Consider the following 16,901-nt stretch of genomic DNA (forward strand, 5'->3'; position numbering starts at 1 on the left):
TTCCTTTGACAGCAAATTAATATGAGTTGTGTCATCGCTGCTTTAATGAATTAGAAAGAGGAATGAGAGAGGCTTTAATATGAAATACAACGAGAGAGAAATGGATCATTTAGTGGGAATAGTGCAGTAAATTGAACATTGCTCAGGTCGGTGGCTCGCTGCCACTTACCCTCGAACATATTAGAGCAACCTGGACTCATATAACATCACAGAGGACACCTTTTATAATGTAAAATCAAGGTTAAAGTTGCTCACCTGGCATTGATTAAAGCTCTAAAACTCACCTTTGTTAATCAAAATGATATATTTAGAGGATTTTTTATGCCTCCCCACCTTGATAGCCGAGGCTGGAGTTGTTTTCAGGTTATCAGTTTGAAGTTTGGCACAAACATCGACTTGCACTCAAGTATGAACCGAATTGATTTTGGTGATCACAGGTCAAGGTCACTGTGACCTTGTCTGTCTTATTCTTGTGAGTGGGATATCTCAGCAACACCTTAAGGATTTTTTTTTTAAATTTGGCACAAACATCCATCTTGAGTCAAGAATGAACTGATTAGAATTTGGCAGGCAAAGGTCAAGGTCTCTGTGACCTTGCATCTGTGTTATTCTCTTGAGCACAATGAATCAAGAGAACCTTAGGGATTTCTCCAAATTTGGCACAATCATCCACATGAACTTAAGGGTGGACTGATTAGATTTTGGTGGTCAAAGGTCAAAGTCACTGTGACCTCATCTGTCACATTCTTGTGAATGTGATATCTGAGAAACTTCTCTGATATTTGTTTTACAAGATGACAGATTGCTTCCTTAGATATGTGACCTATGAAACCCTGGCTGTCTGAATCCGTATTTTTGAGACTGTCTTAGTAAATCATATTTCCAAAGTGGTAATGCTAAGCCATGATGTTGACTGCTTATTTTGCTCATGTTATGTCTTCTGGGGCGGCTGTAGCTCAGTCCATGGGGACTTGGCTTTGGAACTGGAGGGTCGCAGGTTTAAGTCCCCATATGGGCCAAGCTGGGGAGCTGCCAGTTCACCTCATAGGCACTGATGAGGTGCCAAACCCCTAAACTGCTCAATCCATTCACGGCATACCCTGCATTAACTCCTCTTTGCATGTGTGTACTGTATGTGAAGGGAAGAATTCTTAAAAGGATACATTTCCACTGCCAATTGCCTGAATAGCTGTGTATATAAAAAATAATAATAAATTGATTTAACTTATAGAAACACCATATGGACTTGTTAACAAGGTTTAAATCTGATTTGTATTTGAGGGAGTCTTTAATAATCCTCCGTGATTCATAAAACTCTACATTACAGTGTGAAGTTTCCTGCAAGGATTTCCTCATTGTGCTCTGGCTTATTAGCATTTCCAGCTGCTGCATTATGCATCAAATTCATATTTTTTGCAGTCCAGTCTCCCTCGGAATTACATTCATATTAGAGAAGTCAGACAGCGTACATTCAGTGGTAACATTCAGGGCCAGAACAGGATGTGGTGTGCCGTCATGTAGCTATGTGCAGGAGGCCATTAAAGGAGGGGATGAGGGAGGCACATTTAAATGACTTAAATGTGCCCCCTTAACCTGCCATCCCGCTCTATCTCCACCAGTCATCACCAAAAGTTGGACTGTGGTCCACGTCTGAACCCAGGCAGTTATCCCAGACCTTGACCTGTGACTGATTAATTATTGGGAATTACTACATTTTCACGTGATGCTCCTTAGCCAATCAGATCTTTGCATTCTGAGAGGCAGATTGAGTCAGTGAGTGAAAAACATATATAGAGAGATTTTGGCGTCAAAATGGGCATTGATTTTAAACGTGATAAACAGAAGAAATTTGCTTTTTAATGTAGTTTTTATTAGCGGAGGCTTTTATCCAAGGTTAAGTTTAATCTTGTAATGATTTGGAGCGCCCCGTTCATGCATGTGTCACAACCTGTTTGGATTACTGTAATGCACTTTAGATTGGCGTCAGCCAGGCCTCTCTCTCACGCTGACAGTTGGTCCAAAATGCTGCCGCTTGTCTTTAAACAGGAAACAGGGACACGTAAGCGAAAGCACATTTCCCTCATTCTGACCTCCCTCCACTGGCTCCCTTGTACATTTTAGGATTCATTTTAAGATTTTATTGTTTCCTCTTAAAGCTTTAACTGGGTTAGCTCCACCAAACATCTCTGACCTTCAACAAACTTATGCCCCTTTGAGGCCATCAGGGTCCACTGACCAGTTGCATCTTTTCATCCTTAAGCCAAGTCTGAAGACAAAGGGCAACTGAGCTTTCTCAGGTAGAGCCCTCAAACTTATGTTAGGATGGCCCCCACAATGTCTGTTTTTAAATTATGTCTTCAAACTCATTTGCACTCCTTTGCTTTTAACCCAGAATAGGAGTTGGCATTATTGTTTCTTTTTTGTGAGTTTGTGACTTTGCTATTTATTGACAGTCTGACAAATTAGTCAGAAAAAAAGGAATTTCACATGACTTGTTCTAGTGAGAGAAAAGCAGTATGTCTTATATCAGAAGGCGATTTGAGGGGAGATGACGGGGGATACCATCCCCTTGTTAGCAGAATGATCAAAATGCATGACCCTTGTTAACCTGCCATCCCCCCTCTCCATCCCCTTCGAGCAGGGAGTGTGCAAGGGCCGAAGGTTGTCTAGTTGAATATATTAGTCTGGTCTGCCTGACTAATCAATGTTTTATTTGACTGAGGTTTGTGCCGGTCAGAGTGTTTGGCCTCGATCATGTCTCTGAAATATCAGTTTCCTAATACTGATAAATCCATGGTGCTGTCCGTGGTGCTGAAATAGCCAACGGATTTGTAATTCAAATCCCTCCGGCTTTCTTCATACACAAAAGCCTAGTTTACTGATCATAACTGCAGTCTTTCCTTAGCTTTATCTATAGTGATGTTACAATGCACAGATATTGTAAAGAAAAATGTAAAAAGTAATTCTAAAAAACTTGGCCTTAAGTATAATCTGTGGTTTCCAGAATGACTTTAAATTTTATCATCTTTTTGGATACTGCTGTTCACTTTGTGAACATAGAGATTGTTAAAGTTGTCCATGAGCTACAACGACAATTTTGATAGCAATTCAGTTTAAATAGCAGAAAGCATGAAAATATCTTCTCAAAACCAAAAAATCAAAGTAAAAATGTTTAAAAATTACAAAATCAACAAGTGTAAATTGCGGTCCATATACATGTAGGAATATAGTTTTGTTTTATATGTATTTTTGTTTGTTTTTATGTTTTGTTCTGGGTGGGCCTTTTTAGAATTATTTATTGTTGTTTTATTTTATGATTTTTTTTATCTCTCTCTATATATAAATGAGACATTTGATTTGATGTCCATAGGTAACATTTTGTGGAAAAAAGTGTTTTTTTAAATATTGAGAAAAAAAATGACAAAATCTTCTAGAACAGTTCTTTTCTCCTGTCTCTAAGATATTCTCTCTCGAGGTTACCCTGTCCACATTCATAACGAAATGAAATATGATAAAGAACATCACTAGAAAGTGATCGCACCCCTCCTATTTCCAGCTGTGTCAGCTTTCTAAAGAGGGCATATACTGGGATGTCTGTCTCTCTGTGTCTTTCAACGCCTGCAGCTATTTATATGAACAGTCCTTTCTTCACAGAGGACAAGACCTGCAGCCACATACATACACACACACACACACACACACTCTCCTTAATTTCATCTCTGATTTGCAGGTTGAGCAGCACGTATGTGATGCATGCAGAGTGAATCACGTGCTTGCTTGTGTGTGTGCGCTGAGTGGGAGGCAGCTTGCATAACTTTTCAGAGGTCAAACACTTATTGGGGGCACTGCATGACACACACTCACACACAAGGTGTTACTCAGCTGGCTCGCGGGTGTGTTGGATTTTCTGGTAAATACACTGAAAGACTCAAGTCTGCAGTTAAACACTGTTTATGAAATCCTTGACAGCATTTTGAGGTCATTTTGTTTCTTTATGAAGATGTGTTTTCAGTTCAACCAGTGTGATATTAGGATTCAAACATACAAACAAATCAGATATTAAAGGTCCACTGTGTAGGATTTAGGGGCATCTATTGGGAGGAATGGAATAAAATGTTCCTTGCTATGTTTTTTCATTAGTCTAAAATCATCTGAAACTCAATTTTTTGGATACCTTGGAATGAGGTGTTTGTATCTACATTTGGAGCAGTTTGTCTTTCAAGGAATTGCCCATGTTGTTTCTACAATAGCCCAGATGGACAATCCAAACGTTATCTCCGGAAAGGGTCAGTTGTGTTTTTATGTCGGCCACCATCATTTTCCTACATGCTTGGCACACAGGAGAAGTTTTTTTGTTCTGCAACCTCAATGCTAGATGCCACTAAATGCTTCTCGCTGGACCATGTCTCCAAGTTTGGAGTAACACTGCTCTTAAATCTATAAATAGCAGGGATTGTTTTGAATAGACTTTTTTTCATGTTATTTACTATTAAAGCTGAATTGCTTGGTCCCTCCAGGATTTTACGGGCTGTTTTTGTGACTGTTGCAGCCTGAAGTGCCTGATTTTGCAGCAGCTTTTCTAAAAAGTTGTGATGAAAGTTACAATATTTTTAGGCATCGTTTTATATAAAGAGTTGGGGTTTTTTATTACAATTACATAGGATGCACATCATGCTACAATGCATTATCAGAGCCAGTATTGGTGTAAAACGAAGCAGATAATTTAAAAAATTTTACCTTGTCCAAGGTTTTCTTTGACACAGCCTGTAAGTCAGAGCAGTCAGAAAGATTTAGAAACAGGGAAGTCGATGATTGTAAAGACAGTGATCTTACAGGGAGGCGACATTACAGATGAGCCAGTGAGAGCGCTGTCCGCCTCACAGTTTCAGCATCAGGTGAGAGAGAGTCCAGTGTGCCTCCAACAGCTTGACAGCAGTTGTGACATTAACAGTTTGTAAAGTTGTAAAGTTCCAACAGTTAGTCACTACAATAAAATGTGTCAAGTGTTCTAAAGTGGTCTCACACGTTTGCGTTTGACACCGAGATGGCTCAGTTCAGTGGTTAAACCTGCTAATAATCATTGTGTAAAATTTGCCTCGTGCTGCTTACGGTTCTCCCTGTCAGTGTGTGTGTGACAGGCACAGCAGTGTCATGATAAACAAAGAGAGGTCGAGAAAGAGAGGAGCTGAGCAATCAGTGCGCTGTGCGCAGCTGTTCAATGAAATGAATCAAATTTGTTGTAAAGTTGTCCTGATAAAAACTGCAAGGCTGTGGATAACGCAAAATCAGGAGACTGATTGCTTTTAAAATTGCCTTTCTATCTCCTTGAGATATTGCTCTTGGACCACTTTAGCAATCTCTGTGTTCAGAGAACAAATAGATCCAAAACGGTAAAATTTGAAGCCATTCTTGAAAAACAGAAAAAATTCAAGGCTGATCTTTTAGAATTTTTTTTTCTTTTCTGTTTTATCTGTGCATGGCAACTTTTCTATGGATCAGACTACAGAAATATTTTGAATCATACTCCTGCTGCAACATTTCCAGTTGTCTTGTGAAGCTTTAATTGGTGATTTGTCATGGTAGAAAGTGTCGCTTTTCTTTCTTTACTGTCATTCGCAGCTGCAATGATGGTTAAAGGTCAAACAGAGGGTGGATGTAGTTACGGCACAGACAATATGAGGAAAAAGGTGTATTTTGAACAACAAATAAAAATGTTGTTGTGGAAACCTTAGATACATGTATTAACCTGAAAATTAGCATAAGAGGTTCCCTTTAAATATGCTCCTCTCTTTCGATTACCTTTCCCTCTGGTGGGTAAAATAATATCATTTTAGCCTGCTTAGCGGCCAACTCTCCAAGCAAGCTCTTTAATTTACCCAGTTTAAGGAAAGGTTAACCTGTTGATTTAATTCTCTGCCAAAATGCTCCCAGTTGTATTTCTGTTAGTTACATCAGCTGCTGTACCATCGTCCCAGTCGGCACACTGGCCGAGCGCTGAGATAATTGAGGCTGATTTTATTCCCCATGACCAAAACTGTTCCCCCTGCAGAGCAGTGAGCCAAGATGCTGACTCACTACCAGCTCAACACGGTATCACAGTATGTCTGGCTGTGACCTTTGACCTCCATGTAGAGGGGCAGGGAAAAGAGGTATTGCGCCCTCGGGTACCAACAGAGAGTCACCAAAAAAGGACAAATCTTTGTTAGCTTCACAAACTGTGAAATTTATTTAATAACATTTCTCTTAAAGCTGATGAACAAGTATGACACTCACTGTGGTTCCTGAACTGAGTCAACAGATCTAAATTTGACTCAGTTCAGGAATGTTATCTTTTAACCCGAAAGGGACAGTTCAGTCACAAAAAATACACATTTTTCCTCTTACCAGTAGTGCTTTTTATCAGTGTTGATTGTTGTGTTGTGAGTTCTCTTCGGCCGATCTCTTCAGCACTCTGCAACTCACGTCAAAACAATTTAAATTTATAAATATTACTACAGGTAAGGGAAAAAAACATCTATTTCTGATTTTTTGGGGAAACTATTGCTTTAAGTCTTTGGTTGACAACTGAAAAACATGTACAGACTGATTTAATGACTCCCATTTTCCCAGTGTGGGTGCAGACTTGTGCCACATTAATCTTTATCATTATAATCAGCCTCAATCAGCATTGTGTTTCATTATTTCCATTTTACTCTTTTGAAAGAATCAGCAGGTTGCACCAAAATTTGAGACTTTCAAAAAGAGCAAACTTTAAGCAACTTCACACAAACACACACAAACCTTCCAAACAGCCCTCCCTTGAAAAACGTCTGTATAAGTTGTGTGTGAAAGCTGCTTATGACCCATTTGTGCTATTAAGTTAACTCTTGTGGCCATAGCAATTATGACAGAAGCAAAACCAGGGAAGTCAGGTGACATAGTATAAAGAGCAACACAGTCTATTTAGGTTGGAAGTCAGGATGGATCGATGGATTGGTCAAAAAGCACAAGACTTTCACCCAGGAGACCGCTGATTGTATCTAATGCAAAAACAAAAGTTAACACTGAGTTGTTTCTACCTTTGAAACCTGGAGTGACATAACTTTTCTTGTGCTGCATTCAGACACCTTTCACAAGAGTTTAAACCTTTGAACCCTGAGCAAATTGGTTTGTTTTCATTTGAAAACATGAGAGAAAGGCACAAAGTAACTTACCAGGAAATGTTTTTCATATTTAGTAGATTTAGAAAATAGTTTTTTAAAAAGCTTGAGAAAAATATTCAGAAAACTGTATTTATAATTACATGTAAAATTATGTTGCAATCATTATTATTTATAAGCACTATTTTCAAATCATTTCCTTGTTCGTTTTTACCTTTTCTTTTTTTTTTTTTTTTTTACTTTTTTGCAGATTTTTACTAATTTCTTTTTTGCTATTTCTTATGGGGGTCTAATGATCTTAATCATGATTATCAGAGTAGTACTTGTAAATGTTATAATCAAACTATTGCTTTACCCTGATTACTCATGGGAGCTGGGGAATTTAGTGCCTGTAAAGTGTGCTACACTTTGATGAACTCTAATTAATTAAGTTTAGTCGACCTGCATCTTAAGCCTTCACACTCGGCTGACCGTGATGACTTTCACTTAGCGTGGCCCTCCAAACAGATTAAACACATCTGCATCACTGCTTATCAGCTGCGTATCAAAAGAGATATATCATCAGCAATAAAACATTGTCCCTCAACCCTTAATTTTTTGCCTTTTGTCACCTCTTTACTCCCTCCAGACTACGCCTGGCCTCTCCCCAGCGCCCTGTGTCCGATCTGGATCTACCTGGACGTTCTGTTCTCCACCGCCTCCATCATGCACCTGTGTGCCATCTCTCTGGACCGGTACGTCGCCATCCGCAACCCAATAGAGCACAGCCGCTTCAACTCCAGAACCAAAGCCATGATGAAGATCGCCGCCGTCTGGACCATTTCTATAGGTCAGAATACATTTTATTTTACTGTTTCATGTGTTAAAAGATTTTGCCGGTTCTATCTGCATTTGGAGCAGTTTTGAAACATTTAGCTTCAAAGTTTTGCATTCCAAATAAGAATAATGATATGAACCTTTTTTTTTTCTACATAAAAAGTCCAAAACTGCATATAACACCTTGCATAATGTTAATAAGATATCACAGAATAAGACTGCACATAAGCATACTCAACTAGTTTACACTGAATCCATTATGGCCAGATTTGCAGAGACACTTTCAAGAGAAAGAAGCATATTGATTTCAGAGGTAGTCATGACCTTTTCTCTGACAGTCACATCGTGCCACACTGTCACTAAAAATGTCCTCTATTTTTAAATTTGCAGTAATTCATAAAATCAGTTTAACTTAACTGAAAAAAAGACACAAACACCTGATTTTTTGTCTATTTGAGACATGATGGAGGCTTAAAGAGTCAGTTCATCCAAATCACAAAAAGACATTTCTTGTTTGTTTGATTTTTTCAACTATTTTGGAATCTAGCTATGCAGATGATGCTTTTCTTAAAGGTTGTTGGTAACTATAACTTAAAAATGTGTCACCTAAAAACATTTCCATTTTTATTCTGGATAATCTAGCAACTACTTTTTGAACTACTACTATATTTTTTCTTTTACCAGTAAACCTGTGTTCGGAAAATTGGAGTACTGAAGAACAGCTTTAATTTACTTCTTTTAAAAGATCAAATTTGTATTTTTTGAGCACTTTTTTACCTCTACTAATAACTTCATGGCCAGTTGCTCTCAGTTGGAATTTATTAGTCTCTGGGCAGTTTTTTTAATTAATTAAGGCAATGAGAATGGGTCTCATTCATGCAAAGCTTTTGAATTGAGATACCTGTGAAGATGTTTTATCGTCAGATTTGAAGCTTTTACAGACTTTTTCTTAGTAACTTAAAGAACAGAAAAGAGATTGAAGTTGTTCACAGTGAGGTTTTAGGATTGTTCAGATTGACCAGCATATTATTTTGGAAAGCTGATCAATTTTTATCTGTAAATTTTGTTGTTTTTAAGCAAAGATGATTTTGGGAGGGGCAAAGATGACACATTGCCATAGATATTTATAACATTTGCATTTGTTCCCCCCAATAAAAACACGAAAGTAGCAGAGGACTTTTATTTTGACAGAATTGAAGACATTTACACAATGATTTGAGGCAGAAAATGCAATCATTGGTGCATAAAAATCACCAGAATGTGCAGTATTAAGTGTTTGATGCTTAAAATTTTCTGGCAGTTGACCCCCAAACCCCCTTTTCATTTATGTTCACCCAGTATAAAAATGGAATTACGCCCTTGTTTTGTTTTGGGGTTTTTTTGTTTTTTTTTAGCACCACATCATTCCATTTACCGCCACTGTATTGGATTGGGGTTTTTTTGTATTTTGTGTGAATTCACTCTAGTATGGGACCTCTGTTTCTCGTGTCAGAGACAAGTTGATTGATCTTTATGGTCATTTCTGACAGTGGATTTGTGATGTTTTATTGGATTTCCTTTTCGTGTACAGTGTTGCTGTTAATTTGTCCACCCCTATAGACCCACACAGAGAGCTGGCAGATTGATGGCTGTTATTAAATTTAATGACTTTTTGAGAATCCCTTGGCAGTTTCTCCGAAGGTCCGCCCAGCACACCTACTGACTCTGTGAATCACTGGGAAAACAGTCGGCTTGTTGACGCTCAGAGCGTCTGACAGCTCACTGTTACAGTTGGAAATGATTTGCATCACATACCTCTAAAATCCCCAAAGGTGATCGCAGCACTTTCCATATTCATCTTTATCACTTACAGAAACAGTTATGCAAATTAATGAATTATATTATCTTGAAATTAATGGCAACTATTAGCAATAGCCAAGAGATAAAATGCTGCACACACAGACACTAAACAACAGATATACTGCAGCCTATACATTTAATGTTAATGTGACTTTTTGTTGAGTAACTAATGTTGTGAATCGGACAGTAAACTCAGATTAATGAGGCTGAATGAAAAATCTTAAACTAGGATTTTGGCTTCATATTTAAGTTAAATATTATAGGAAATCATGTAAAATGCACTGGCACTGCCCTGCAGGGCTTCATGTATATGCAGAAGTATATCAACCTCTGTTTCATGATTGTTTTCATAGTTTCATGTTAATATTTTAAGATTATTAAAGGGAAAACTTCGGTCATTTTTACCCTTGACCACATTTAACCATGTTTTTATTTCTGGGTGACTAATTGGAACAAAAACATTTTGAGATTATATGTGACAAGTGCACCATCAATATAATTCCATTAAAAGTGCTTGTTTTGGATAAAGGAGAACTCTTGTTGTATATTCATCTTATCTAATCATCTTGTTGCAGACTTTTCTACATAGTCGAAATCAGCTAGTCTTTTAGGTAAGAGTAAGATACATTGTCTGTATTCCATTACAACAAACTCTTCCCAGCATTCCTCCAACTCCCACTAATGTTTCAAACAATTTTCATTTTCACCTCATGCAAGATTGCAGAACGAGACATTCTGAAGAAGTGTTAAAGTGCTGAAGACACTTAATGTACATGATAATTATCTGAGCCTGTCGGTGGTAAAAATAAGCACTTTTAATGGAAGTACTTAAAGGGGCGCACCTGTCCAGAGTAGTTACATCGTAGCCTGTTTTGCAGGCTGGTTGTTTTCATGAATCACTTAGATACAAAAACATGGCAAAATAGGGTCCATGTTCAAAAAATACAGAAATTTCCATTTATTTAAGTTTACAATAAGAATGAAACTGGTTGTAAGACTTGATAATAGCTGAACCATCAATCAGAAGTCTTAGGGAAAAAAAATTCACCTTAAGGTCCATTCATTTGATGTGGTGGAGCTTTCAGTCATATCATATGATCTTCATCATTTCATGCATTTAGATGAGTTGTCATGGGAAAATACTTTCTTTTTTTTTAACACTTTAAGGACATCTTGTTCAGAAGTTTAGACTTTCTTGTTTTTAGGACCATGTCCATGGAAATTGCATACAAGGTCCTAACAATTCTTTCATAATCTTATAGTATCCGTCATTTTAATTTTCATGTCTAATAACATTTAATTTTGATTAATTAGTTTTCTACTTTAAATTAATATTCAGAGCAAGCATATAAATTATGAGAAATAGAGAAAAAGAGAGAGAAAAAACGAACCAGCCGTGCAAAGAAACTCGCTGCTGTGACATTTTACAGTGGTATGTAGACAATGAGGTAATTTAAATGAGATTAAAGACAAGACTAGACAATTAATAATTACTATCAGCACAGCATCAGCTGAACAGGGATGTTAAGTAATTGCTTTCAGATCTTTCCATCAAAAAATGTCATTCAGGTCTGGAAAATATTCAGTAAACATGAAACCGGATACTGTCCATGTTTTCTCAATCTTGAGGTTTATTCTTGACATTCAAATAATCGTTTACATCATAATCCCAGCCATCGATCCTAGAGAGCAAAAGTTACTTCACTATAATTTCCTTTATGTCCTGTTTCTAACCTCCCTGATCACTTGTCACTGGAGTCCCTTCCTCCCCTTCCTCCCTTGTTAGAGCAATCTTTTCAGCCGTATAATAGCCTGGGGTAATCAGTGTGTTGAGTGTGTGTGTGTGTGTGTGTGTGTGTGTGTGTTCTGGAGGGAGAATGGTGCCTCCCTCTGAGGAAAGTGTTGAGGGATCAGATGACTTTTAAAACTTTCCTCTCAGACCTTCTTCTGACTGTCTGACCTCCGGCTCCTGTTGATGTTGTTTCATGCCCTTTAACACCCAGGAGGGCCCCCATGTCTTGATTCACACACACACACACACACACACACACACACACACACACACACACACACACACACACCAGCAGACTTGTGCATACACATACAGAGCCTGAGCTATATCATTAGTGTAACATCCTCTGACTCTGCAGTAAGTACTCCAAGTCATTGCATTAGCACATAAACCCCTCAGGAAATCTCCCAGGAAAATTCCTATATTTAGGATATGTATTTCTTTAATCTGACCCCTACTGTAAAAGGGATTTACTGTTAACTCCCCGCCCCAACTGTAAATAATCTCACTGTAAAGAGCTGGCAGCACAGATGCCAGCAATATACCATAATTTCACAGTATTCATACTGTAAAATGACTTGACAACCCATTACTGTAAAACAGAATATGGTATATTTCTGTATTTCTGCAATAAGATTGGCTGTAAATTAATAGCAACTGCTTACGCTGTACATTTGGTAAATATCTGGATTATTGCTGAACAGAATAAAAGCTCACTTATTGTAAAGTTAGGTATCATATGTTGGTTGAGATCAAAATAGCCAAAAATTTGCAAACAGTTTGCGAACAATGGACTATAGATGCTAGCAGAGTCATATTTGCGCAGAATTCTGTATTTCTGTATGTTGGTAGTCGACATGGCTCTTTGGCCTCTCACAGCATCTTTGCCAGCTCAAAGATCTTCATTCGGCACCAAAGCACACTGAACCGAATAGCTAAATTATGTGGATTTAATCTGTTGCATTTATAAACTCAAAATTTTGACTTTAGACAGGTCATTACAGTTTGAATATTGAAATTATTCCCACATTCAGATGAGGTTCAAATTTGGAATCAAAAGCGACTCATTCAGTGTCATTAGTCAATTTCCATTCCGTTATGCTATCGGTTTTAGATCGAAACTTTTCTGCTTGCTTGCTAAAAATGTGGTTTTCAAGACAGCTAAAGCGCACACGGACACTTGGCTTTAAGCTATAACTAACTCAGGTTGGAGAGAAAGACAGTAAATATACTGTAAATATAAGACAGTAAATATACTGTAAAATCAGCCTCACACCGATAAGCTGAGCTAACTTTTCCAAGTACCCCCTGGTGATTGCAGATGTACCTCCTGGGGCACAATTATACTGAAAATCTGCAGCATTTCTTCTTTGCGCTTTTTCCTAAACAATGAATGCACCGTCATCCAACTCACCGACACTGTGAGATTTTCCTTAGAAGTCCATTTTCTCCATCTGTTGTTAACTTGTTTTTCTGCGAGAGATTACTTCTTGAAAGCACCACTGACAGATGGAGATGATTGACACCTCAACATACCACAGCTCACACTACCGGCTGCTTTTAAGTCGTAAGAAATCCCTATTTTCCTGCTGGCATTTCCTTGACCCCTCAATACCACAACATTCGGCAATGATTGAGGTCTGAGAGGGCTTACAGTGATCAATGCTAAAGGATTAGCGAGGGAAACATCCAACAGAAGATGTGCTGCACAGTATTAACATACCATGAAGAGATTTCCAGCCTCTTTTTAGTATCTAGTTGCTTTCCTCCCTTTTCCTCTTCAGACCACTTAGAAGTGATGCATCTGCTCTTGACTCAACTCAAGTACCAATACAGGCACAACAGTTTCCTCTTTGGTGACAAATTTGAAATGCAGAGTGGCGATCATGCTCAAATTACCTCGGCGTGTTTTGGCCGCACTTTTACAGGCCTATGTTGTACTTGCCAGTGGAGCTGCTTTTAAGTCTTTTGGGAAGAGTCAAAGTCAGGGTTCATCTTTTAGAAATGTGCAGCTGAATCAGGATTCTCAGCTCAAGGACGAAAAATACTGGAGCACAGCATACTGACTGCTTTGCAGTCATTAGATACTCAAGGGCATCTGTTATGCTTTCCTTATTATCCATATTTTCTGTCAGTTATATAATGTTACAGTGTTGGGTGGTTACATTGAACGTGAAGTTTCAAATAACGAGTTAAATGTAGGTAAAAGTCATCCTGTGAGCAAAAACCTCAGGCTTCAGACTTTTCTTAAAACTCTCTTTCTAACGTTTTTTCTAATTCACGGATTCCTGTATATGGTCATGTGCCACAGGCATATTACTGCAAATGTTTGAATAACTTAGCATTCACTGCTACATGTAAGTTAGTAATCTTTGTTGGTGGTTGTGTTAAATTTTCCATGATTTTAGATCATAGTCCTGCTAGAACATGTCCAGGTGTGAAGATTTTGTCAAAATGCTTTTATTGCTGATTTCTCATGGTTAATAGGGCCACTAAACTCAGGTACAGTCATTTCCCAGCCACAAGTACACTGCTACATGTAGCATGTTCATTTTCCCCCAATTTCCAACGACATTCCTGTTGAACATGTCAGTGTATCCACATGTCCATGTATAGAAGCTTTTATTGGCAACTTTTTTATTGGTAGAAAGTGGCGCTATACTTACCCAGCTTCAAGTGCACTGCTACATGTAGCAACATGCAGCTACATGCTAACAGCAGGGAAACATGCAAACGTTTGGATCATATTCCTGCTGGAACATGTCCAGTTATGAAGATTTGGGTTTAGAGGCGTTTGTTTTTTTGTTGTTGTTATTTTTGCAGTAGAAAGTGCAGCAATGCTGCAGGTACATTGCTACTTGTGGCTACATGCTAATGCACTGAAACATGAAATCTTGCTTTCCAATGTTGTATTTTTTCTTGATTTTGGGTAATATTCTTGTTAGAACATGACAGAATGTGAAGATTTTGGTTTCAAGTTTTTTACTGGTAAAGTGCCTTTATACTCTGGTGGACATTCAGCGGCTGCAAGTACACTGCTACATGTAGCTATATGTTAACATCAGGAAAATGTGTAATTTTGTTTCCAAGATATTGCAGATTCCTGAAGATTTTGGTTTAAAAGCTTTGTGAGTTTTTACAGTAAAACACGCCGCTATACTCTGTTTTAGTCATTTCCCAACTGCAATGATGCTGCAGAGTTGCAGAGAGGACAGATACGGAAGACATCGACCAATAAAAATGAGCACAATAGTTCGCCTTAAATCTTCCTTCATCAGAGTCAAAATTTGTCGAACGGGACACTTGAATATCTTTGCTGTCAAGAAATCTTAAGTGAGACAAGTTACACAGCATTCAAGTAAAGTCTCAATTCTTAATTTGTATGATTTATTTCTGACTCAAGTTTTAATTATGAGTTCTACAGTTCTGTTCATCAGCGTCTGAATTAACCACAGTGACACTTGGCAGGCCCTGTGTGCCCACGCCATGTCTCAGTGGAGTCAGTGCTGGAAATAATCTTAAATTCCTCACTTTTCCACTGATTCATTCATACCTCCCCTTTACAAGCCAAACGGCTTTAAGGGGATGAAATCAGTGATGTGGATCGTAGCTTTCATTTAGATTCACCTGGCTGGGCTAAACTTGAAAAACAGCAGATGGATGTCATTATTTATTCTCTTTGTGTTATGCATTTTAAAGTATACAATTACTCTCTTCATCAACATCACACCCTGCAGACGTGTTTATTAGCTTGAGAACATCTGTCAGCAAACCTTTGTGAAACTGCCGTAAAGAAATTATGAAACTTCAGAGAGGTAATAACACAGACTTCCGCTTACAAATAAAAAGTTGAATTTACATGTAATTAAACACATTATTGCTCATTTCTATACATTAAGGTGTTTTGCAACTACTTGGTCTGGCATGACCAGTTCCTAAAGCAAAATTAAGATGCAAACTTGAGATGCTACTGCTTTGTAGCTGACACTTTTTGTGCTACATTGTTTTAGCATTTACCATTTTCCTGTAACTGTTACCTGTGGCTGCAGTGGCCACTGTGTAAAAGTTGCATAGTCCAACTTTTAAGTATGATATGTAACCTTTCTGCATTAAAATGTCTAAAAACCACAAGACCAATGTTACATATTTTTTGAGTTGTATACTTATCTTATCCCGAACTTTGTTCAAACCCAGAGAAATTTATCATTTTAATCAAAGACACAGTCTGTCCCTCAGTTGCTGTCGCCTGTCAGTGGTGTCATATCCCCATTGCATTGTTTGCTAAAGCTGTCATAAATTTACATTTAAATTAGCACATTTAAATAAATATGCATGAAATGTGAATTGGAAGACGAATACTGTTTGTTAGAGGTGCCAGGCGATAGATACATTTATTGTCAGAAAAGCACCCAATTAATCTTTCAATGGCAAGGCAGAATAACTATATGTAAAATCATCACATCGTGACTAATCTAGATTCAACGTGTTTGCCTAAATAAAAAATCTGCTGCACACTTTGGTAACTTTTCATCCCACAGAAAGTTACATTTTAAAACTCTGGCATTTGAGCTGCCAAGGGATTGTGTGAAAATTATTTAGGTGGGAAGTAGACTTAAAACTTATATTTCACTTTTTAAAATTGCCAGACTTATTAATATTTTATTTGGATCCTAACATTGACTTTCAAAACCCGACTTGGACCCTCCCCAGCATATGAATATTTTATGTTTATCCTAACCTTGACTTAAAAAAAAAAATGCAGTCCAATACATGCCCCCTTTTCTGAGCTCCACTCCCCTGGACTAATTTGTGTACAGTCCCTACCGGCACCTCTAAATTAATATTTACAGTCACTATCTCTCCTCAAGATCGCATTCACTCTGTTGACCATGTATAATAAGCATACAGGAATTTATTTTGGTGTTATCAGTGCGGGAAAAAACATAAAATGTGTGCAGGGAAGCAAGAACAAGCGGTGCTGATATATATCACTAAAAAAACACATACAGTTTTTGAATTGAACTAAAACAACAGAGTACTTGAATGTTGTTTTGCAGTGACACTTTGGATCAGTACTGACGGATAAAGTTAATCAACACTTTCAGAAACTAGGTGAAGTTTAGCATTCGTTCTTCTCCCTCTGCAGTCCTTCACAACCAGCAGCTTTTGAATTGTAAGAAATCCCGTGTTTTCCTGCTGACGTTTCCTTGACCCCTTTAAAGGCTCTGCATGGCTACATGCTGCTGTGATTGAGGTCTGAGAGGGCTTACGGCGATCAATGCAAAAGGATTAGCAACAAAACATCCAGCAGAAGA

The 16,901-nt window shown here is 37.9% G+C and overlaps 1 protein-coding gene across 2 annotated transcripts in view; it reads left to right on the forward strand.

Moving 5' to 3' along the window:
- The window catches only part of htr2cl1 (5-hydroxytryptamine (serotonin) receptor 2C, G protein-coupled-like 1), a 155,881-nt gene that overhangs the window by 125,370 nt on the left and 13,610 nt on the right, over positions 1–16,901 (forward strand). For both annotated transcript variants that reach the window (XM_042512686.2, XM_088073787.1), the window contains exon 6: positions 7,768–7,968. In XM_042512686.2, coding sequence (XP_042368620.2) covers positions 7,768–7,968 — 201 coding nt within the window. The remainder of the gene's footprint in view (positions 1–7,767; positions 7,969–16,901) is intronic.

This window comes from Plectropomus leopardus, chromosome 23 (assembly GCF_026936395.1).
Source record: "Plectropomus leopardus strain MGB_pleo_1.0 chromosome 23, ASM2693639v1, whole genome shotgun sequence".
Lineage (NCBI taxonomy): Eukaryota > Metazoa > Chordata > Actinopteri > Perciformes > Serranidae > Plectropomus > Plectropomus leopardus.